This window comes from Dipodomys spectabilis, unplaced genomic scaffold (genome assembly GCF_019054845.1).
Source record: "Dipodomys spectabilis isolate Male_0828 unplaced genomic scaffold, ASM1905484v1 ptg000175l, whole genome shotgun sequence".
NCBI classification, from domain to species: Eukaryota; Metazoa; Chordata; class Mammalia; order Rodentia; family Heteromyidae; genus Dipodomys; species Dipodomys spectabilis.
The window spans coordinates 8,873,167-8,898,287 of record NW_024870852.1 but is presented as its reverse complement, the minus strand read 5'-3'; the positions used below and the strand labels follow the sequence as shown (position 1 = coordinate 8,898,287).

The 25,121-nt window shown below is 44.9% G+C and overlaps 1 protein-coding gene across 1 annotated transcript; it reads left to right on the top strand.

Moving 5' to 3' along the window:
- Positions 1-250: 250 nt before the first annotated feature.
- Psmf1 (proteasome inhibitor subunit 1) lies at positions 251-25,084 on the top strand. The gene is made up of 7 exons (XM_042694715.1): positions 251-529; positions 4,167-4,319; positions 6,506-6,588; positions 10,682-10,870; positions 23,075-23,128; positions 23,995-24,153; positions 24,667-25,084. The coding sequence occupies exons 1-7, from the start codon at positions 401-403 to the stop codon at positions 24,716-24,718; spliced, it is 819 nt and encodes a 272-aa protein (XP_042550649.1). The 5' UTR covers positions 251-400; the 3' UTR covers positions 24,719-25,084.
- Positions 25,085-25,121: the final 37 nt, after the last annotated feature.

Here is a 25,121-nt window from a genome sequence, read left to right as displayed (position 1 = left end):
TAAGTCTGTAGTTCCCAGAACGGTGGTCTTTCCCCGAGGACACATCACCCTGTGTGTCACTGTCCAGACAGCGGCAGGTAAGATGAGGGCCCCCAGCTTTGAGGGCCTCCACAGCCCGGCTTGGCCCGGCCCACGCACTGCTGGGCGGAACTTTAAGCGTCGCACCCGCGTTTCCAGTCCGTGCGTCTAGAGATCGTACGCCTCGAGGCAGTGCGCCTGCGCGTGGAGCACTTCCGGCGCCGGGCACTACGCCTGGGCTGCTTCTCTTTTGGCTGCAGGAGCAGAGCGGGCCGGAAGCCGCGGATCGTGCTGCGGGCTCGCGGTTGTCCCAGGCGGGACGGAGCGGAACGGCTCGCGGCGCTGACCCCTTCCTCTTTGGCCCGCGGAAGCCAAGGCGCTCATGGCGGGTCTAGAAGTCCTTTATACGTCGGCTGCGCCGTCCATCACCTGCCCGCAGGACGCGCTCGTCTGCTTCCTACACTGGGAGGTGGTGACCCAAGGCTACCACGGCCTCGGCGCCGGCGACCAGGTACGCCACGAGCCTGCTGGGGTCATCCTCCGCCCAGACCCCGAGGCCTGGTGGCCTGTCTGGTGCGGGACGCCCGAGCCCGAGTTCACAGCCCAGGGGCTCGCGAGACAACGTCGTACCAGCGCTGCCCGACAGTTCCAGGCCACAGCCGGTGGATCGAGCACCGAGACCGGTGTAGCTCTCCCGGGATCCCCGCCAAGCTCCGTACGGGCACGGAGCGGGATGGGGGAGACGCCCCGACGCTGCCCTGATCCCCAGCTCTAGCCTCCCAGACATCTGAGCCCTGATAACCCAGCCTCCCAGACATCCGAGCCCAAGCACAGGTCTAAAGGGTGAGCTGGGACCTAATCAGCCCCAGTCAAGGGCCGGTTCTTCACCGTTCAGAGCTCACACACACACCCTCACCCGTTATCACGCTGGCAATACAGTTGACTAGCTGCTGTCACCTGGCTCAGCTCCAGGAAACAACGCCCCCAACACGCAACTACAGTCCACCACGCCCTGGCGGTGTGGGTCCTCTCTAAAGCTGGCCCCTGCAGGACAGCTCCTCTTTTCCCCATTCCCGGATTCTGACTCATTGACATCCCCACAGAAATCCAGGACTCCTTCTTAATCTATTGATCTGCCTTTTAGTTTTACATACTGTGTAATGTGTGTGTGTAAAACGATGAGAAGAACAAGGCATCCACTGGTTTCAACAACAATCCACCATTTGAATTCGGTGCCACTCCTCATGGGAGCTTTCTGTGGCGGGGGAATGGAGATGGCCATACACTTGAGTTAGAGAACGTGGCTTTCTATTGCGGCAATCTAAGGATTAAAAAGGAAGAGAAAATACCCCAAAATTATCTGTTTGGGTTCTTTTGTTTTAACCCAGAGACACTAGGATGAGTTCGGTGGCCATTAAGAATGTTTTCAGTCCCAGCGTTTTGCCTAAAACGTCAATTATCTTCTTTTTTGGGGTGGTGGTGATGATGGGTATTTTAGTGGACCTGGCCGAGAAGAGTTTCCGGCCATAGCCTCGGCTGGCAGGAATTCAGCTCTGCACTTCACTTGCTGTGAGTCTTAGCTGCTTTCCAGTTTTTAGTTGTCATCCAAAGGAGTTAAACTATGCACCTGTGTCCTGGTTGCTTTTCACCTGGAGCTTTCTTAGATATTTGTGTGTGTGTGTGTGTGTGTGTGTGTTGTTGTTGATGGTGGTTGGTTTTTGGACCTTGGGTCCAAAGGACAGTCAAATGCTTTGTTTGGCCCGATTGTACCAGGGTTTGTCCCATCAGTCCTAACTGCTTTCTGGGGAACAGCAGTGAGGGCCATCCATCTTACATGAACAGGGATTCACTCAACTCTGGAAGCCAAAGATGAGGTAGTAAGAAGATCAAATCACTTTTATGTCGAGAGAATTTATGTGGACTGAGTAAGTGTGGAATTTTCAGAGGATGTAGGAGAAAGTTAAAGGCCTTTGACAGAACAAAAATAAAACCTGTGATCAAACCCACCTGTCCAGAAAAACCTTAAACATTCATAGCTCTGAAGTGTCACAGGAAATGAGCCTGGGTTGGGAAAAGGGTTTGTTTCACTTTCCTGGATGTGTGGTTTGATTAGTTTCACTTTTAGTTTTTTGTTGTTTTTATGTCTCACTGGGGCCAGTGAATTTCACTGTCATTAGCCAGGTTTAAATTATTCCAGTTGCTACCTCCTGAATTTTACTTGGGATCATTTTCCCCACGTGGATTCTCAAAACAGGAGGGAGATGAAAGATGCCAGCTATTCTCAATTAATGGCCTCCTGTTGTTCTTAACAGATATTACTTTCACATTTTGTCAGTGAGCAGAAGCTTTTTTATTTTTTTTTTGCCAGTCGTAGGGCCTGAACTCTGTGGGCCTGGGCACTGTCCCTCAGCTCTTCAGCTCAAGGCTAGCGCTCTACCACTTGAGCCACAGCGCCACTTATGGCTTTTTTCTTTTTGCTTATGTGGTGCTGCGGAATCGAACCCAGGGAATCGAACTCATGCATGCAAGGCAAGCACTTTACCACTGAGCCACCTTCCCAGCCCTGAGCAGAAGCTTTTTATAGACTGTCTTAAAAGTGGCATTTTTTTTCTTTAATGGCTCCTGTGTAAGAATACTTTCCCCACCTAGAAATCAACTGTGTTTGCCTTTAACATCAAGACAATTTGAGAACTGTTTCAGATTTCTTACATGAAAGTTTTAGGATTTTAAAAAGAAAGAGGCCAAGCATAGTTGCTCAAGCCTAAAATGATAGCAGAGACCAAGATCAGAGTATTATAGTTCAGTAACAAAAAAAGGTTTGTGAGACTTCATCTCAACTAAAAGCTAGGCATGATGGTGAGTATCTGTTATTCCAGCTACTCTGGGAAGTACAAATAGAATTGCTGTCTAGGCTAGCCCCCAGACATTATATGAGAATCTATTTTTTAAAAAAATAACCAACACCAAAAGGGCTAATGGAGGAGTCTGGCAAATAAAGAAGGAAAATACCACAACTCACAGTACATTGTATTTTTGCATGCACCGTAGAAATTAAAAGCTTCTGGGAGTTGTACCACATGTGTACAAGAATGTTCACTGCATTCTTTATAATGGCAAAAGAAATAGACTAGAAGCACTTTTGATCACCATCATCCAGTGATCATGAGTGTCAGCTTTGTCATTCAGTGGGATGCTGTTGTGAATTCAGTCAGTCATAGTTAAATGCACTGTGGGATGGATCTCCAAAACCAATAATTAGATCAAGAAGACAGTTGGCAAAACTGTTTACTCAGAAACATTTGAGACTTTTTTATGGTTGCTCCTATACTAATGGAACTCCAGGACAAAGTAAAAAAAAATGTTGTCAAGAGTAGTGGTTACTGTCAAGGGAGCAGAAGCAGGTTCACGTAATATGCTATGCCAGGCTATAGTGAGGATGTCAGTGTTTGGTGATCAGTAATCTTTTTTGGTGATCAGTAACCTATATCACCTAATGGTAGCTACAGAGATCTGTCTTACAATTTAAAAAAGTGCACGTTTTAGTGTACATAAATTTTTTTTATAATTTTTCTTAAGCCACTGTCAACATTTTGTGATCTATTACAGATGACCCAAGATCTCGTCATGGAAGATGTAGCCCCACCTTGAGACACTTGGTCTCCTCCCCACCCCCCCTTTCTTTTGTACTGGTACTAGGGCTTGAACTCAGGACCTCAGGCTCTTGCTTAGTTTCTTTTGCTTAATGTTGGTGCTCTGCCACTTGAGCTACACCTGCAGTTCTAGCTTTTTGCTGGTTAATTAGAAATAAGAATCTCATATTTGTCTGCCCAGGCTGGCTTCAAGCTGAGATCCTCAGATCTCAACCTCCTCTAAGTAGCTAGGATTGCAGGCATGAGCCACCAGCATAGAGCCATTTGGTTTTATTCCCAGCAGGACGATGGAGAAGCTGTAGGTTCTCCCCAGGTCCTGTGCTGTGTCCTAAAGGCAGCAGATACCTGGGAGAGCCCTGGGTCCAAGGCATCTATCTTGCTGAATGTAACTTGGCCTCTGTATCCTTGTCTGTGACGTGAGGGTGGGACTAGATATCTGTAAAGTCCTTTAGAGCTCTGTGTTCTCATCTTTCTCCTCTCAACACTGGTGTCTTCCAGCCAGGTCCCAATGATAAGAAGTCAGAACTGCTGCCAGCTGGGTGGAATAGCAACAAAGACCTATATGTTATCCGGTATGAGTCCAAAGATGGCTCCAGAAAGCTCCTGATGAAAGCCGTCACCATAGAGAACAGCATGATCATCAACGTGCTGGTGAGTCAGGTCTGTGTGGTCTGTCCATGGTATGAGAATTGGGATAAAACACCTTTAACACAATGGAGGGGGTAACAATGCTTAATAGGAAGTGTACTCATTACCTTGCTCATGTAACTGTAACCCTCTGTATAGTAGCTTTACAATAAAAAAAATTAAAAAAAAAACACCTTTAACAGAGGGCATATCCCTGAAGCTTGTACCCAGTGTCCTCACTTCTGGAGCGTTTTCCTGAGGTGAGACCCCTAAATGCAGAAAGGCTTTGTTACAGAGATGCTCACTGCTGGTGTGACAAAGCAAGGGCTTTCGTCCACAAAGTAATGTTAAACCCATTCAGTGACATCGTAGGGGAAAGCAATGGCTTGTACCTCATTGGGCTCTTTTACTTTAAGTCAGCCACATTCTTTGTTACCTCAGAGGGTTTACATTTCATATTTCTAAAGATGCTAATTCCTCCCCCCTCCTCCCACACTCCACTGTCCCTTCATTCCTTCAGCTGCATAATTTCTTCTCTTTTTTCACTACTCAAAAAGTTCAGTCCTGACACCTCACTCCCAGCTGCCAGGAAGATGCGTCTCCTCACTGTCATTGTACTTCCTGCAGGGTACCCATCATGTCTTGCAATTATGCACTTTTATTTGTGCTTTGCTTTAATGTCTAAATTCTGTCACTGAACTATAAGCACCCTGAGGGCAATTGCTTTCTTGTTAAATCTGTCATGGTGGTCTGTGTCTGTTAATATGCAAGTAAGGTAACTCCTTGATATCTGCAAGTGTTCCAGGGAGAGAGCCAGTGAAAGCCCATGCATGCTTAGGATGCAGAGTTCTGCTGTACTGTACACGTGCCATTCACTTTCTCCATAATGCCATTGAACTTTTCTGCTAAAGACCTCCTGATTTTCACCAAATCTCAAAATTTTCACTTTATCACTTAAATTAGGTACATTAGTGTATTTATTTATTCATTTGTTTGTTTGCTTGTTTGTTTTTGGTACTGGTCTTGGGGCTTGATCTCAGGCCTTTGTGCTGTCACTGATTTTTTTTCCCCCCTCAAGATTAGTACCTTACTACTTGAGCCACAACTCCACTTCTGCTTTTTTTGTTGGTTAATTGGAAATACAAGTCTTGTGGACTTTCCTGCCCTACCTGGTTTTAAACTGCCATTCTTAAATCACAGCATCCTGAATAGTTAGAATTTAGGTGTGAGCCACTGGCACCCAGCTTACATTAATTTTTAACCTTCCTTTTTGATACCATTTGCTTTTGGAGAGGTAGATTTACACAAAATTCAGAGAAAGGCTAGGCCCATGTGGCAGATCACACAGTGATTTAAACACAACTGACAAATAATGCTAGACTTACTGAAAGCTTTCCACATCAACTCAGCTGTGTAATGCATACAGAGATTTTATTTTATTCTTTTGAATTTTATTGGATTGGTTTTAAAAAATTTTTTTTACTGTGTTTGGTGAAAACTGTAAATAGGCAGGCCTACTGTATCATACGGCATATTTTGTACTTTGCTTTTTTTGCAAGTCTTTACACAAGAACATATTTAAGACATACCTCATTTGCTTTAGCTACTATAAAATATTTTCACTATACCTTCCATTGATGAGCACTGAGTCTTGTAAACAGGGTTCTTATTTGTAAGCAACAGAATCCCTTCAGGTTAGTGTAAGAAGAAAGTGTTTTAAAGAACTGAGATAGCCCATTGAAACAGGTCAGTGTTGGGCTTACAGAAAGCAGTGCCTCACACCTTAGAAACCACTACTTCCTACCTGCCTCCAGCTTTAGGTGCTATCTAGTACTGCCAGCTTGGTGCTTTGTATCAACCACTGCTGTAACCCTTATATTCTCCATTGCTACCCTTATTAGCAAGATGCCTACTTCTTGTGATGCCTGTTTCTCCATGTCACTGAAGTCACTGTGGTACATCCATCAGGCACCTTGATTACATGCCTGGGCCCATGATGTGGACATTCTTGGAATTTGGTGTTGGAAAGGCAATATTCCTAAACCACAGATGTCCCTAAGTGTGAGAACGTTTCACACATTAGAAACAGTTCTTATATCTGTTGCTTTGTGAACATAAGTGAGTAAATCAGGTTGTATGTCCTCCCTATCCACGCACACCTTAGCCCAGAAATATCCCCGTCTCTTACTCTCTTATTTTCATTTTTCTAGGAATATGGCTCACAGCAAGTGGCAGACTTGACTCTGAACTTAGATGATTATATCAGTGATGAAGATCTGAGTGACTTCCACAGGTACTTCTAAATGATGTCTTTAACCTAGCGCAAGGAAGAGAAGCAACAGCAAGAATGAGAAATGAGGTTGAAGTGCCCAAGGCAAGTGAATGGAAGAACTTGCTTTCCGGGGAACAGTCATTTTTTTAGTTCTCTTTTCTGCTTTCATTTATTGGAAGAGGAAAAAAAATCATACAGGACATAAAATGAGGAATTAATCAGATGTCTGCAGGCCCAACAGTGGTGACAGAGTTGAGGCCAGGCCAGCTGGTTCAGTCCAGTGTGGGCTTCTGGCGAGGAGGTATGCCAAATCAGGTCCCCACTCCACCTTAATGTTATTTACTTACTTACTAATTTTTGTCCGTAACAGGACTTGAAATCAGGGTCTCAAGCTCTAGCTTGATCTTTTTGCTTACACTGGCACTCCCTCACCTCTTCAGTGGCTCTGGCATTTTGCTGGCTAATTGAAGATAAAAGTCACAGATTTGTATATCCAGGGTGGCTTCAAGCCTTGATCATCAGATCTCAGCCTTCTGAGTAGCTAGGATTACGATCATTGCAAGAGTCATGAGTGACAGGCCCAGATTTTTTTTTTAATAAGCTTTATTTTTCGAGCACTTTTAGGTTCATAGTAAAATAGAGCAGAAATGACAGAGTCCCTATGTTGCCCCTGAGCAAGAAGAACCCCTCCCCCTTAGCCCCTGGCAACAGAGTCCACATCTGTTACCATTCATGACCGAACACAATACTTACCACCTGACATTCACATGACGATTCATCCTGGTGTCCTACATTCTGTGGACAGTGACAGTTTCACTCCATAAAATTCTCTGTGATCAACCTGTTCACATTCTTCTCCTACCTATGCCTGGAAACTCTGATCTCATCACTTTCTCCATGGTTTTGCCCTTTTGGAACATCATGTAGTTGGAAAAAATTTCATATGAGCTGTCTCCATTGTGTCTGTACTTTTTTACTTTCCCATCGATGGAGAAGGGGTTCTCTTATTCGGCATCCTGGCCAGCATCTGACAATGCCAGTGTTTTGAATGTAGGCCATTCAAATAGTAGTATTTCTTTGCTTTCATTGTAGTTTCCTAGAATATATGGAATATCTTTCCTTTTGCTCTTCTTTGCCATCTGCATTTCTTCTTTGCTCAATTTATTTTCTTTCTGCATTTTAAGAGTTCATTGTATATTTTAAACAATGGGTTTTTTACTTGATCTGTGTTTTGCAAAAATTTTCTGTCTTGCTTGTCTTCTCCTTTTCTTGACTGTTTTGTGGTACTGGGGATTGAACATGGGGCCTTACTAGACCCCCACGTTTGCTAGACAGGTGCTCTTATCACTGCTCCAGCCCTCACTTGATATGTGAGGCTCTTATTTTGAAATTTTCAACACATGAGAGAGATAGCTTGTAAAAACACAGTGAACACAACTATCATGTACAATTGCCAGGTGTTTTGTTGTTTTTTTAAAAAAAGACATTTTCCACTCTTTCTTAATTTGTTCATATTACCTTTTGTTTTTTAATCATCTGAGGGTATTCCTAGACTCTATGAACCTTCACCCCTAATACTGCAGCACAAGGGCCTAACGTCAATACAACTGTCACACTTAGGAATAAAGCATCTAATATTCTGTCCATATTCTAATTTTTGTCATGCCAACAGTGTCCTAATCTTTGAGGTTTTTCTTTTCTTTTTCTTTCTTTCTTTTTTCTTTTTTTCTTTTGTTGGTCATGGGGCTTGAACTCAGGGCCTGGGCACTGTCCCTGAGCTTTTTTTCCCCTACCATCCCTTCCCTCCCACCTCCTCAACTACACTCCCCCCCTTCCTGCGTCCCCTTCTCCTCCCCAGCCCCCCCCCCCCCCCCGAGCTTTTTTGCTCATAGCTAGTACTCTACCACCTTATGCCACAGTTCCACTTCTGGATTTCTGGTGGTTAATTGGAGAGAAGAGTCTTACAGACTTTGCTGCCCAGGCTGGTTTTGAATTGCGATTCTCAGACCTCAGTCTCCTGAGTAGCTAGGATTACAAGCATGAGCCATCAGCGTCCAGCTTTGGGTTTGTTTATTATTAAAGGATAAAGGACAGTGTTATGTCCAATTGGGAACTGTGTGCCATAGTCTTCATTCCTCTGCAGGAAGTATTCTCTAGTACAGTGGTAGTTTCATGTTCTAAGAAATTGTTTTCTAGAAAGTTTACAGCAGTTCACATCCACAACTCATATATGAGTGGCCCAGTTCTGCGTCTGTGTTAGCATTCAGTTTATATTAATTACTCTTGTAAGTGTGTAGTGATACCTCATCATAGTTCTAATTTGTAATTACCCTAATAGTGAATGAGGGGTTTTTCTCTCTAATCCTTATGCCTTAGTACAGTGCCTGTAACTTCCTATATTCCAGTATTGTGTCACATGAGAATAGTGAGAGAGGACATGCTTGTCTCACCCAAGACTAGGAGTAAAGCACTCAGTCATCATGAAATGGATTGTTAGCTCTACGCTCTTGCTTTTTTTGAAGCTTTGACGTGAGAGTGATCATGAAGTGAATTGGGAAATGTTCTTTCCTGTTTCCTGGTGATGACTGTCAAATTGTCTTTTTCTCTCTATTTAGTAGACTTCCCTGTATTTAGGTCTAAAGCCTGTCTTGGGGGAAAGGGTACTTCATTGTGAATTCAATCACATTAATACAACTGTTCATATTATGTATTTTATTTTGACTGAGTTGTAATTTATCATTGATGAATAATTGATTATTCTGAGTTACTGAATTTGTTCTGTACGTTCTCTTTATCTTTTCAGTGGTTACAAATCTATGGTATCAAATATCACTTTGACATTAGTTTGTCATTTTTTATACACTTGTAAATTTTACTAGAGGTTGTCAGCTTCCTTCACTTTCTTTTTTCTTTTTTTGGTCGGTCGTGGGGCTTGAACTCTGGGCCTGGGCGCTGTCCCTCAGCTCTTCATCTCAAGGCGAGCACTCTACCACTTGAGCTACAGCACCACTTCTGGTTTTCTGTGGTTTATTGGAGATAGGAGTCTCACGGTCTCTCCTGTCCGGGCTGGCTTTGAACCGCGATCCTCAGATCTCAGCTTCCTGAGTAGCTAGGATACAGGTGTGAGCCACCAGCGCCCGGCCAATCCTTCACTTTCTTAAAAGCCAGATTTCTTTGCATTTTACTATTTCCAATTTTACTGATTTCTGCTCATTGTTACATGCTTGCTTCTGGTTTGGTTTGCTCTTTTCTAGATTCTTGAGGTCAACATTGACCTCACTGGCTTGAGGCCTTTTCCCACTTCTAACATCTGTCTTTAATTTTAGAGTTTCAACAGTGCTTTAGCTATATCTTACATACTTTAATGTTATATTTTCATTTTAATTCAGTGCTGTATTTTTTTTAGGACTTCCTGTTTGATCTCTAGGTTATTTGGTCATGTATTCAGAGACTTCCTCTCAGTTTTGACTACCAGTGTGACTGTATGGTCAGGGATATACTCCATATGATTTTAGCTTGAGGTTCACTTATGGCTCAGGATTTGGCTTATTTTAAGACAAGAGTCCTAGTGTCCTGCCCGTTCTCTGTTGCCTCGGCTGAAGCTCACATTACCTCACTGGTAGAGAAAAGAAGCAAGGCAAGACAGGACAGAGAGTGGAGCAGCCTTTCAAGGTCCTGTGACAGAAGTGGGCCTTGAGCTCTGAGATCCCTGCCTGCCCAGACCAGGCAGCTAGACCGTCCTCTCACAGAGCCTTTGCCATCCATGACCTTTCCCATGACATGTGATGAGCACACAATGATGCGGAGGAGGGGTGTGGTGGGGACAGGAGCAGCTAGACCAGGCCCTGTGCCCCTACACCCTCACCTCTTTCTAATGGGGTGGTAAATGAGGAGGGGCAACTCAGATGCCTAAGAAGCTTAGGCCCAAGTCTCGGAGACAGCGCCGGGCCGTTGCCCCCCTCACCCAGGTCCGCCGGACGGCCCATTCCCAGCCTTGTAAACAGGCCAAGTGCAAGGACAAGGGCTCTCAGGACCGTCGCTGTCGCCGTCAGAATACTGTACCCAAGAGTGCCAGCCAGCCGCAAGAAGTTGACTCCTCGTCTCCTTCCTACAGGACTTACCGAAACAGTGAGGAACTTCGGTCTCTAATTGCATCTGGAATCCTCACACCCATCCATGAGCAGTGGGACAAGCCTAGTGTAAGCAGTGTCCCGAGGGAGTTCCCACCTGCCACTGCAAGAGAGGTAGACCCCCTCCGGATTCCCCCGCACCACCACCCCCAAACCAGCCAGCAGCCTCCCTGGTGAGTACACAGCCTCCAGAGCGCAGCCCATGCTTCTGTGGCAGGAGCCCTGCCATCTGTCCTCTCCGGCCACTTGACGCCCTCCATGGCCCCCTCATGTCTTCAGCACAGCTGCCAAGGTTGTAGTGAGTGGGGTAGAAAGTGGAGGCCTGAGTAGATCAGTGAATTCTTGCACTAGTGATCATTCTAACTATCCAGCATCCTGACACTGGCCAAGGGCCCAGGGCTGCTGTCCAGTTATTCATTCCAAACCTCTTTGTGTAGGACTCTGAGCTGGATTTTTTGGGAAAATGCAAAAAATGCAGAAGTGCACTGTCCAGGAAGAGTGTAGTTCCAGGCTCTTGTCCATTTCACTCAATTGAGGTGCCCGGACCACTCTGGCAACTTGTGAAGTCTTCCAAAGCAGCACGCTGCAGGTGGGAGTGAGTCACAGCCATAGTCCTTGCAGATTGGGGTGGCAGCTAACTTGAATTGGAGACTTCTGCTCTGGCATGGGGAACAAATACCAGGGAACCTCAGTCTCTAGCACTTCCCAGTTTGGGGCCCATGAGGTGTGGTAGAAAGGATGGGGTTGACAGAGCTAGAGAAGGAAGTAAGTGCTCAAGGTGTTAACTAACATTTTATTTTGGCTTGCAGTTGTATAGCTTTACTTTAAAAACGAGGATCAATTATTGTAGGTGATAATTGGTAGTCTAGCAAAAACAGTAGGTTCTATAGAGATTGGAAAATAGTAAAAAAAAAAAAAAAAAAAGTGGTTAAAATGGTTGGGAACAGCTTACTGATACAACCTTATTTCTTAGAAGGCAACTGGAGGTAAGATTGACCTGCCTAACTGGGACTGCGGCCAGGCATCCTGGCTGCCTGCAAATTGAAGTGTGGTGGTAAGATGCAAGCATAAGCCCAGGAGAGCTGTCAAGTCGGGGGAGGTTTGGGGGTAGCAAAGTAACATCCCCATTCCTGGCAGGTGCTCTGCGCCCCTTTCCACCCCTTTTGCCCTGATGCAGGCCACCCCTCACCCCTTACCTGCCACACCAGCATTTTGCTCATTCTAGACCTGGAAACTTTCAAGGTCTGCCCTAGCACATTATAGGGTGTTTGGGGTTTGGAATATAATTCAGATGGTAGAGGGCTCATCCAGCAACAGGCACAAGGCCCTGGTTCATTCCCCAGTACCACAAAAAAAAAATGTTTTTAATGTCTTTTCCTAAGTGAGTAGTAAAGTATATCCAGAGTATGTGAATGGGTAATGGGTGGGCGGGCTGGCTCAATACGGGTCCTGTGCTGGGCATACAGTTAGAGAGGACATCCCATTGCAAAGGAGAAATAAGGGGCATGGGTCAGTCCTACTGCCAAGCTCTGTAGGAAAGAATGACTGAACCAGCCTGTCTAGGGAAGGGTTGTTTTGTTATCTAAGCCTAACTTTTTATTGTCCCTACTGTATAAATCTAGCCACCTCTCTTTTACCATCTGTCCTCACAGTCAGGAAAACGTTTGCCCCAAATCCTGTCCCTTGTTTAGAAAAACTAATTTCTCCTATGTTTAACCAGGTTTGCTAAAAGTAAATCTCTATATAAAGCTCTTTGTGTCTTTCTAAATTTATTTTTAATCCTGATCAGCCTGTATCTTGACTTGTAATTTTTTTAATGTTCCAGTTTATGTTTTACATTTTCTTTTTAAATTTTTGTACTCCCTTTGTAAAAACACTGAGCATATCTTTTGAGTATTTGATAGTTTTGTTTTATTGGCATGATGTAGTTTGCCTAACCTCCATGAATCCATAAAGGACCTTTTCAAGTATTTCCAACTTTCCTATTTTAAGTAGAACAGTTGCAAATTATATATAGATATAGATAGATAGATAGATAGATAGATAGATAGATAGATAGATAGATAGATAGATAGATAGATTTTTTTTTCTTATGCTCTGTTAATCCATGTTCTAACAGACCTCAACCTTTTTAGCCTCAGGAACCTTTCTGCACTCTCCAGAGTTATTAAAGACCCTAAAAAGCTCTTGTTTAGGTTATATCTAGCAATATTTAATGCATTGGAAATTAAAATGAACAATTTCAAATGCTCATTCATTGTTTTAAAAGAATACATTTTGTAACATAAATTACAAACTTTTATGAAAGAGTACCGTTTTAATTTTGTAAATCTCTTTACCTGGCTTAAGGTGTTTTTAATAAAACTTAATTTTTATATAATCTAGTTTATCAATAGTTTTGCAGTATATTGCTGTTTTCTTTATTTGAAAAAACTTTGCTTTATCCCAAATTCTGGAGACATTCTCACATATTTTCTTTTAGAAGCTTTTGTTTTTCTAATCCCCAAGTCAATCTGTTCAAATTCTCAGATACTGTACTTGGCTCTGGAAATACACAGAGATGTGGACCAACCTTAGAGAAGTTTCTAAGCCATTTGGGTTGTGGTTTAACAAGTGTAAGGCTCAGTTCAAACCTCAGTACTTCCCTCCCTTCTTCCCCCCCACACACAAAAAATAAAGGCCAGTGGCTCACAGCTGTAATCCTATCAGGAGAATGAAATTGGATGGTTATGATTGGAAGCTAGCCTGGGCAGAAAAGTTTGTTAGACTCCATCTGCAAAATAAACAACAAAAATCATGTCTGGAGGTATGGCTAAAGTGGTAGAGTGCTAGCCAAACAAATGCTAGTCCCTGAGTTCACCTCCTAATTACTGCCCAAACGGTTGTTTCCAGATAGGTAGGGCTAATTACCCTTATTAGTCTAGATCATAAGTCTTGAAGACTGTGCCAGAAGTGTGCCTGATGTGTGCTGAGCACAGAGGACAGCAGTAGCTCTGAAGGACTCAGTAGGACAGGATGGAAGGACAGCTTCACAAAGATGATGCCGAAGTTTTGAAAGACCAATAAAAATGTCATGGTATTGAGGGTAATTGGGTTTTATAACCAAGGGAATGGTGGGTGCTAATAGGGCTATGAAATCCCCTTGGACAGGAGAAGAGGTGAATGTGAAAGCCATCAAGGGCCAGTGTGTGCTGGAGAACAGAAGCTACCCTGGGTGATAGGGTCCTTCAGGAGTCATGCTTTTTGTTTTGTTTCTTGGTAATACTGGGGTTTGAACTCAGGGTCTTGCACTTGCTAGGCAGGTGCCCTACCTCTTGAGCCTTGCCACCAGCCTTTTTATGACTTTAGTTAATTTTTTAATAGGGTCCCATGTTTATGCTCCAGCTGACCTAGATCATGATCCTCCTATTTGTGTTTCTCATGTAGCTAGATTGGCAGGACAGGTTTTATTGATTAAGATGGGGTCTCTCAAGTGGTTTTTTGTTTTGTTGCCTGTGTTGGCAATTCTCTCAATACCTGCCAAAGTAGCCAAAATTATAGGTATAAGCTACTGCTCCTAGTGAAAGTTTTCAATAGTGACCTGATTTCCATCTCTTAAATAAGTGACTTTTTCTTCCAAGGAATCCCAGTAAGAGTCTGACAGCTAAGATTCTAAGATGGTAAATATTTTGAGTCTTTACTGTGTATTGGCATACAGTTTAAAAAAAAATACAAACCCCAGTCCCCTCACTTCTTTATAGAAAGGTATTATAGAGGGACAAGAGTAGAAACAGGAGACCAGGGAAGAGGCTGACGCAGGCTTCCAGGCAGGAAGTCATGGTGGTAGGCAGTAGGTGGTGGTGAATGGAGCTGGTATATATCTGGAAGTGTACCTGACAGGACTTGCTGATGGGTTGACTAAATGAAGGGAGAGAAACTCAGGATGGTGCAAGTTTTGTTTTTAGCCCAAGTCATTTCTAATTTGGGGCTACCATAGCATAGGCTTCAATGGAGATACTCTTCATGCAACTTGGGGCACATCTCTGAATAGTCCCTTGGCAAACATTGCAATAAGGATTAAGCCTATTTTTAAAGGTGTTTTTGTTTGTTTTTTTGTTTGTCAGTCATGGGGCTTGAACTCTGGGCCTGGGCACTGTCCCGGTGCTGTTCAGCTCAAGGTATATGCTCTACCACTTAAGCAACAGTGCTTAAGTTTTCTGGTGGTTAACTGGATATAAGAGTCTCATGGAGTTTCCTGCCCGGGCTGGCATTGAACCATGATCCTCAGCTCTCAGCCTCCTGAGTAGCTAAGATTACAGGCATGAGCCACTGGCTCTTGGCAAGATTTTGTTTTTGTTTTGGAAGTACTGAGGTCTAAACTCAAGGCCTTACACTTGCTAGGCAGTTGCTCCACCAATGAGCCACAATTCTGGCCCTTTTTTCTGAGATAGTCTCAGTTTCTATGGAGGCACATGCCTCGACGGTGATGCACCGTTTCTATGCCTTCTATGAAGCTAGGAGGATAGCTAATGGACCACTGCATCCAGATGCTGAAGAAAGGGGTCTCATACTTTTTTGTTCAGGCTAGCCTTGAACCACAGTCTTCCTTATCTCCACCTCTCAAGTAGTTAGGATCACAAGCATTGTGCCAAATTCTGCCTGTTGCAGTCTAGCCTTTGGCCTGCCAAATGCAAAACACAGCTCTTTTCTCTCCTCGTTTCCAAGTTTTACCCATTACTACAACTCACTTCAAAAGTCACCTAGAATTGAATGGATCCAAAAATTGTGGTATCTATATTATGCAGCCATTAGAAATGACAAAATAATGGCATTTGCAGGGAAATGGATGGAGCTAGAAGAAATCATGTTGAGCGAGGTAAGCCAAGAGCAAAGAGACAAACGGCACATGGTCTCCCTGATAAGTGGATGTTAAATCCAAAATGTTAGGTAATATGACAAAATTAACAAGACTTAAGAAACAAAGAACTTCCACTCATCTGGTCGAACCATCACTAAATATCCCCATGCTGCTGATCACATGTATGGTGTGTATATGTATACCGTTATATGTTATAGACTGTGATAGACAATTTGCTCCAGGAAAGTTAGAATGAGCTTGTGACCTTAAATGAGCATCATTATTCCACAATACTGTGAAATTTGGGAAATCATGTAATCACTTAATCACACACACACAAAAAAAAGTGGGCTGGGAAGGTGGCTCAGTGGTAGAGCGCTTGCCTTGCATGCATGAGGCCCTGAGTTCGATTCCTCAGCACCACATAAGCAGGGGGGAAAAAAAAGCCAGAAGTGGCAATGTGGCTCAAAAGTGGTAGAGTGCTAGCCTTGAGCTGAAGAGCTGAGGGACAGCGCCCAGGCCAGAGTTCAGGCCCCACGACTGGACGCCCCTCCCCTCCCCCAAAAAAGAAAGTCATCTAGATTTTAATAGCTTCAAAGACCCAAGTCTCATTCATACTCTGAATCAGGTGCAGTAGAGGCTCTTAAGTAGTGCAGCTCCTTTCTGTTTGTTGACCAAGGAAATAGGTTGTGGGCTCCCCCTCACAGCAGGGAAGAGTACACAGAAGGGGACAGTTATAGTTTCTAAAGATGTGCATGGAAGTTATAAGTGTTAGTAATAGTTACTCCAGTAATAGTTACTCCAGAAGCAGTATTAGTACCTGAAATAAAAGATCAAGTTAAACTTTTGCTTTACTTGAGTGAATATTGCTTGGCAATTAGAAAGGTAAAAGACAACTTGAGAAATGCAGCTCTACCATGGAGAAAGAGCAGCACGATCCAGAATGACATTATAATGTGATTACAACTGATTAAGAAAATGTGCTTATGAAAGAAGACTTAAAAGGGATAACAAATAGTCACTGTGATAGTCAAATATGGGGGACATTTGTTTTTCTCTGAATGCTCTATACTTTTTAGTCTAATTTATAAAGATGTTTTCTCTTTTAAGAATCTTTGATCTCGGGACTGGGAAGGTGGCTCAGTGGTAGAGCGCTTGCCTTGTATGCATGAGGCCCTGGGTTCGATTCCCCAGTACCACATAAGCAAAAAGAAAAAAAGCCGGAAGTGGCGCTGTGGCTCAAGTGGTAGAGCACTAGCCTTGAGATGAAGAGCTGAGGGACAGCGCCCAGGCCCAGAGTTCAGGCCCTGTGACCGGACCCAAAAAAAAAAAAAAGAATCTTTGATCTCTTAGCCTAAACACAGTATTTCTGAGTCCTTCTGAGTTCCTGATTTGTCTTTGAACTCACAGGCTCTCCTCAGAAGGAGAAGGCCAGAACTCCTTGCTCGGGTCCTGTGACAGGTGCTGTACTTGGTGTCTGTGTGCACACTGTGTATCTAGTTTATCACCATCTCCCCTTTTCTAACCCTACACTTGCATACTTGGCAAAACAAGGCCTGTATGCTGATCACAAATATGGTATATAACATGTGAACACTGTTATATATTACAGACTGTGGTAGACAATTTGCTCCAGGGAAGTTAGAATGAACTTGTGACTTTGAAATTATGTAATCATTTAATCACAATCAAAAAAAAAAAAAAAAAAAAAAGAACCTCGGGGAAGGGAGGGAGGGAGGGGATGGTAGGGGGAAAACAATGGAGGGGGTAACAATGTTCAAGAGGAAGTGTACTCATAACCTCACTCATGTAACTGTGACCCTCTGTATAGTAGCTTTACAATAAAAAAAAAAAAAAAAAAGATATAAGTGGAAAAAAAAAAAAAAAAAAAAAAAACAAGGCCTGTAAACCCAGATCTCCACAATTCTGAAGCCAGACTTATACAGTGGCTGGAAAAGAAGCTAGCCAGTTCAGAGAGCTTATAGTTTAAAAAAACAAAAACAGAAACCCGTCTCTAGTCCTATCCTGATCTTCTAAATTAGAGCCCATATTTTAGCAAAAGCCTCCACTGATTCTTGTGCTTGAGACAGCCTAAGCAATATAGACCTAGACAAATCAAACACCACCATAGTCTTCAGAAGAAGGTCTGGAAATGCCAAGTTGTTGTTGCTGGTCCTTCATGAAACCACAGCGAGTGCCCCTGGAAAGCCCAGAGTGCCAGCAGCGTTGTGCGCACACAGCGATGGGTTGGCCATCGGTGCCAGAAGCAGCTGTGTTGAAGGCAGCGTGTTCATGTTTTGTGCTGGCTGAGAAAGCCCTAGGCTCAAGTAAGTGCAGCCCATCCTGCCTTTCATGTGGAGTGGAAGCACCATCAAACTTGGGGGCAGGCCCTCCAGTCGGAAGTGAAGGAAGTGGACGTGGGCCTGGACAGAGTGCACCAGGTGGAACCTCCTGTGTTCTTTTCCTGGTTCCCCTCCATGCACAGACACCTCAGCCAAGGGTGAAGTAGCTTGCCTTCCAGTGGGAGGGCTTAGAGTCTCAGGAGTATAAGGCAGAGCCAGGCATGGTGGCTCAGGGCAAGAACGCTGCCTGGGCTCCATAGCACAATCCTGTCTCAAAAAGGTAAGCCAGCATAGCTGTCTCCTTTGTAGAAATAGTAACAATGCTTGATGCTGGACATGGGTGCCACCATGGCAGAACAGGGTGAATAAAGCCCCTAGCTTTCTGGCAAAGGACCAAAATGCTCCTCACCCCTTGGACAGTGGGAATTACCAAGGAGACCACAGAGAGGAAGAAGCTCAGGGAACACTCCATTAAAGTTGTTTCTGGACATCTGGCCTTCCTTCAAAGTGTATATGAATGCATCTGATTCTAAATAGCACATAGGACTATAGGAGAGCCACTGCCTGGGTCCCAGACCAGCTCCTGGAGAGCACAGACTTGGGTGCAGAGCTTACGAGTACTGCAAAGGCTGGAAGACTCAGCTGACAGCACGACCACAAGAAAGACAAGATCTCCCCAAGATTCAGAATGTTCAAACTGTGTGGGTTAAAGTCCAAAATTACTGGGCATAATTACTAGGATATCGTAATTACCTGTTAAAGACTTCAAAGCAACTATTATAAACCTACTACAAGAGTGAGGACAGGTTTTTGTTTTGCTTTTGCTTTTTGTATACTAGGATTTGCCTTACACAGGCAAGCTTTTACACTCCACTTGAGCCAGGCCCCTAGCCTTTTTGCTTTAGTTTTTCAGGTAAGATCTTTTATTTTGCCTTGGACAGCCTTAGCCTGTGATCCTCCTATACACCCTACCTATATAACTGAGTTTATAGCCTTGTTCCACCATGCTCAGTTTGTTTTCTAAGGAAGTCTCTGTGTTTTTGCTTGGGCTGCCCTTGAATTGCAATCCTACCCTCTGCCTACCATGTAGCTAGGATTCCTGGCTCAAGCTATGACTCTCCAGCTATGACTCCCATGACTATCAGCCTGCCAATCTTGAAACGACTGGAATGATAAAAAGTCTCCACAAATATACAAAATGAATTTGAATTAAGAAGAATTTGAATTAAGATTAAATCTCTTTGAATGATTAATAGAATTTATTTGACTGAAGAATTAACTTAGAAATTAACAAACTATCCAATTGAACAAGAGAGAAAAGAGGATTTAAAATTCTTAGCACCTAGGAAACAATTGTAAAAGGTCTTAACTCTGTGGGGCCATTGGAGTCCAAGAAGAAAAGGAGAATACAATACAGAAGAAATGATGGAAGAAAATAATGACTGGAAACTCCTTCCATCTTGCAAAAACAAAACAGCCAAGAGATCCAGGAAGCCTGCCAAATCCTAAATAAGATAAACTTGGAGGCTGGGAAGGTGGCTCAGTGGCAGAGTGCTTGCCTCACACACATGAGGCCCTGGATTTGAATCCTCAGCACCACATAAACAGAAAAAAGCTGGAAGTGACACTGTGGCTCAAGTGGTAGAGTGCTAGCCTTGAGCTGAAGGATTGAGGGACAGCGCCCAGACCCAGAGTTCAAGCCCCACGACCTACCAAAAAAAAAAAAAAATGAAGTCTTAAACATTTCATAAACTGTTGAACACTAAAGACCAAGAAAAGTTTTGAATGCAGCTAGGGAAAAATGACATATTCTGATGGTTATGAATTCTTCATCAGAAACAATGGGAACCAGAAAGAAGTAAAACAGCGTTTTTAAAGTATAGAGAATAAAGAATCCTCAACCCAGATTCCAGTGAGTATTTCACCTTCATTTCTAAAGATTGTCTCCTTTTTGAAAGAAGCTTAAGAGAATTTAGTAAGTCTCCTCAAAGAGAAGTGTTCTTCAGACAGAAGGGAAAAGGGAAATGGTACAAGATGGAAGCATCAGGAATGGAAGAAGAGTGAAAGAAATGAAAAGCATAATAGACTGTTCTCTAGGGTTCTCTAAAATGTGTGTCAGAGCTGAAGCAGAGAATATATATGGTCCCTGCATTCCCCTTGAAGTGGCTAAAGATTATTTCTAAGAAGACTGATAACTTGCAATCTCTTGAGCAGCCACTAAAAAAAAAAAAAACCCACAACCAACAAAACTGTTGCAAAGAGAAATAGCAAAAACCACAACAAATTAAAATGGAGGAATGGGAAGGGGAAAATAAAAACGAGAGGGAGCATTAGGAAATCCAGTAATAAAATGACATCAAAATCTAAACAATAATTACATAAAGCTAAACAGTCTCCACAGCCCAGTTAAAATAGCTTGATTTTTGAAGTTGGACTGGCCTTGATATGATTCCTATCTTGTTGTTTTTTTTTTGTCGGTCGTGGGGCCTGAACTCGGCCTGGGCACTGTTGCTCAGCTCTTCAGCTGTAGACTAGCACTCTACCACTTGAGCCTCAGTCCAACTTCCAGCTTTTTCTGCTTATGTGGTGCTGAGGAATTGAACCCAGGGCCTCATGCATGCAAGGCAAGCACTCTACCACTGAGCCACCTTCCCAGCCCCCCTACCTTGTTTGTTTGTTTGTTTTGGGGCATGAACTCAAGGCCTGTGCTCTGTCCCTGAGCTCTTTTGCTCAGGGCTAGTGCTTTACCACTTGGAGCTCCACTTCCACTTCTGGTTTTCTGGTGGTTAATTGGAGATAAAAATCTGACAGACTTTTCTGCTGGGGCTGGCTTTGACTACAATCCTCAGATCTCAGCCTCCTGAGTATCTAGGATTACATGTGTGAGCCACTGTGGAGCCTGGCTCCATCTTGTCATTTATTAATGTCTGTGGCCTCATACAAGAAACTGCCAGCTGGGTGCTGGTGGCTCATGCCTGTAATCTTGGCTACTGAGGAGGCTGAGATCTGAGGATAGCAGTTCACAGCCAGCCCAGGCAGGAAAGTCGGTGAGACTTTTATCTCTAATAAACCACTCAGAAAAACGGAAGTGGCTCTGTGGCTCAAGTGGTAGAACACTGGGACAGCGCCCAGGCCGCCCAGGCCGAGTTCAAGCCCCACAACTGACCAAAAAACAACTGCCTCTATGGGCCTGTGTCCTCCTCTGTGACAAGGGATGAGAAACACACTGAGAGGGCTGCTGCAGAGGTGTGGTGAGATGAGGTGTGTAGGGAGAGCCACACACCTCATCTACTTAAAAAGTGGGAACACATCGGCGTGTCTCATGGGCACCTTTGGAAGAAACTAATGTCATTCGTGCCTCATTAGCTAGAGGACAAGAACAAGAGAGACCATTACAGATCCAGAAGATCTTGTCAACAGTTCTTCACCAGAAAAGAGTAGGGACTTGAATTCAGGAGCCTTGTATGAAAGTGATTTTTTTTTTCTCATCCCTGGAGCCCCATTGAGCACATCTAGGACTAAGACTGGCTAAGGGAGTTGTGGAAAGGAAGACCAGAACCTGGCCCATTTGCTTTAAAGGAGCTGTGTGTACAGAATGTGTTCCCACAAGTATGCACGGGTAGCAGTGACACTGTTGAGAGCCTACTGAATGTGCTGTGACAGTTTCAAGTGTGTAACTTGCTGGGACGGCCTTGCAGCCGCCTTGCTAGCCTTTTTGCTGTTTCTTCTCTCATCCTCACTCTGGTCCAAGAAGAATAGGAGCAGTTAGGCTCTACCCTAGACATCTGCCCAGACACTAGTAACCCCTGCAGCTGCTGGTCTGGCCAAGCACTTCATAGAGTTAAGAAGATGCTTCCCTCAGGCACCATCTGGCTTGTCTCCAGAAAGGCCAGGTTTGGGGAGGAGTAAGGGCACCAGAAACTGTGTCTGGCTCCATGAACCATGTCTTGGCAACCTAACCTAGGTCAGGAACAATTCACTTCCTTCCTTTGGAGCCTGGCCTTGGTTTCCAGCCCAGTAGGTGCAACTGGTTGGGGCAGAGGCACTTTGGGGTTTCTTACCAGTTCTCTACCTGTGAGCTTGGATTAGCTGCTGCTGAACAGGCTCTTCTATTCTGGCAGGAAGCTGCCTGTGCCCCAGAACTGTCAGGGTTATGTGGTTTGCCAGGGTTCCAAGCACACATTTTTAAACACTGAATCTCTCTTACATTATTACAGTTGTGTGTACATCCCTTGTGAAAAATATAAAGAGAAACCCACCCCCAGAAGTGCCTGTCACAGTTGCGGCTTGAGTGTGCTGCTTCCTAGTTTCCTCCCTGTGCTCAGGCCCCGCCCATACACACTCATACCCCGCCCCCACACACGCTCCTCAACATTTAGCACTAGGGCAGGAGTACTTTCTGCATTCTTAAAACCTTGTTTCTATTGTTTCCATGGCTACCTAGAGGCTAAACCATGGAGAGCCTGACTGGTCCCCATTTAGGCTGAGTCCACTTTTTCTCATTAAAGTCCTTTGTGGATATATTTTGGATACTGAAGCACAAAATTATTTAGCTAAAGGACAAAGAGATCGATGATACTTTGTGTGTGTTGAGATAAATCAGAAATGCCCTCCAGAATGCATGACGTTTATGCTCCTAGCCTAGGCATCTCAGTGAAGGAAAATAGAGGAGAAAATCTTGGAGATTGCTGAGGTTTTGGCCTGTGGTCATCTAACAGGCTACCTGCACAACCAGGTTTCAGAGTGTAGAGGTCCCCTGTGAGGCTAATTGTAATGCACTGAGGATCATCAGCTTTCCAGCACATGCCTGTCTTGTAAATCTCAGCTTTGGGGTTTGGGGTTTTAGCTTTAGACTAATACTTTTCAGATGTAAACATTCTGATTCTTTAAAGTTTAGGAACTTGAGGTAAGTGGGAATAAAACACAATGTACGTATGGGTAACCATTGTTGATACAGATTGTCATCCTCTACGTAACTTTGCTTTGCCTCATCCCTTCTTCTGTAATTGCCATCAGTGTTAATCTGTTAATCTGTGCTAAAATACCCTTGTGTTATGGTCTCTTGCGGGTGGGTGTCTTCCCTGCCTCCTATGCGTGGGCGTGCATTTGTGACTCTGCCGGCGTCAGCTTCGAGCCTGTGGGAGCCCAGGCGCCCAGCTGTTCAGGGACTTGAAGTAATTGTCCCTTGTTTGTTTCAGGTGTGATCCCCTGGGCCCATTTACTGTCGGGGGAGAAGACCTAGACCCCTTCGGGTGAGTACTGCTGGTTCTGTGGCTGTCAGCCCCAGCTCATTTTCTAATTTTAGAGCTTTCGTCAGTGTTGTCCTTAGGGGTGAAGGAGGCCATTGTCGCTGAGTGGCTGAGAAAACACAGCCATGTTCTGCCGTTCGTGGAACAGCCAGGAGAGCGCTGATGTTGGGGAGGACCTCAGGTCCTCCGTCATGCCCTACCCCCACCCCACCCAGGGGACAGCAGCCCTCCCCTGGGTGGAAGGATATTGGGTATATAGTGCAGAGCACTCAGTGGGTCACAGGCCTGAGGGCAGCCCAAGCCGCCTCAGTGCTCTTTTCCTCTGTAACGGGAGTCTTTGAGTCCCGTTAGGTTCTCTGTGATCCTTGTCATGCACTTAGCAAAGGAATTACAGCCTCGGCTGTGCAGTGTGTGTGTTGTGAAAGGTTCAGATGAGCTTGTAACCCCTGCTGCAGTGACCCAACTATATCATCTGACCACCAATGACCTGAGAACGTGAGGCTCATCCCTCCCATTGCAAGGGCCCGAAGTCAGGTCCATGGAACTCCATGAGGGACAGATGCTGTGTAGAGCCAGACTTGGGTAGAAGCTACCACCCTGATACCCTAAAGGAAAAGCACTGGCATTAGAGTCTCTGTGCTATTAGTCCTTAAAGCTAAGCAGTACTTTGTGGAACCATCCCTGCAGAACTTCCTGGACTGTGCTAGGTGTCTGTACAGTGACAGTGTGCCCTTCACACTCTTGTGCTGGGGCTCTGGCCCACTTCCAGCTGAGCCCCACACGTCCACCTGGTCCCTTCTCGCCTTCTTCACCTCCTTATCCAGCGCAATCCCTGCCCAGCTGCTTAACCAGCTTCCTTGTTGCCTCAGGTGCCGGAGAGGTGGCATGATTGTGGATCCCCTGAGATCTGGCTTTCCACGAGCACTCATTGACCCATCTTCGGGCCTCCCAAACCGGCTTCCTCCCGGCGCTGTGCCCCCAGGAGCTCGTTTTGACCCCTTTGGACCCATTGGGACCAGCCCATCCGGGTAGGTATTTACTCCATCATGCCCAGTGGTGGGACCTGGAGGCAGCTCAGCTCACCCCGCACTACAGCCTTTGAGATGTCTGCACCCAGCTCATGGTCACCACTGCTACCACCAGCCACTGCCAAGAGGGCGGCGCATCCTCCAGTCCCTGCTTACTGCCTCCCTGGAGCCCTCTGGGAGCCCCTACCTTCCATGCCTGCTCCCTAACCTCCCCTCAGGGAGGAGGCACCACACTTAACCGAAAGTGACAGTGTGGCAGAAACACTGAATGCTGCTGTGATGGGCTTAGTAGATGACAACGATCCACATTTTATAAATGTAAAATCGAGCCCCCAAGGATTGGATAACCTAGCCAAAGGGGCTCACACTTAGGCCCTCTGGTTGTAGAGTGCATGACTGAAACTCCATGATCCAGGCAACACCCTGGAGGGCTGGCAGAGGGTCGCCTCTGTGTGTGCACCCAGTCCTCCCTCGCATCTCCTCATGCTCACTAGTCCCCTCTTTCCGTTTCAGACCTAACCCAGACCATCTCCCCCCACCTGGCTACGATGACATGTACCTGTGAGATCCTCAAGAATGTAACATCCCAGTCCTTCCTCCACTGTCCAGGAGCTGCCGCCACTGGCCCTGTCAGCAACAGTGTTCTGGCAGGCTCGGAGCAAGGGACTCTGCCTGTATGTTTGCAGGCTGGCTGGGATTGCCTCGCCCTCCCTTGTCACAGCCGAGGCTTCTGCTGCAGCTCTCCACCCGGCTGCATATAGGTCCCGAAGAGAAATCAGTATGTCCACACACCACCAGCTCCTCCCCTCGTCCAAGGGAGACTCCGGCAGCAGTCCCGATGCAGTCCCACTCACAGTGGTATAAGAACAAAATGCATTTTGGATGTTATAATTAAGAACCAAATGTCAATACAGAATTCATGTTGCCGGACTCCACTTTTTTTTATTTATATTAATGCACAGTGCTGT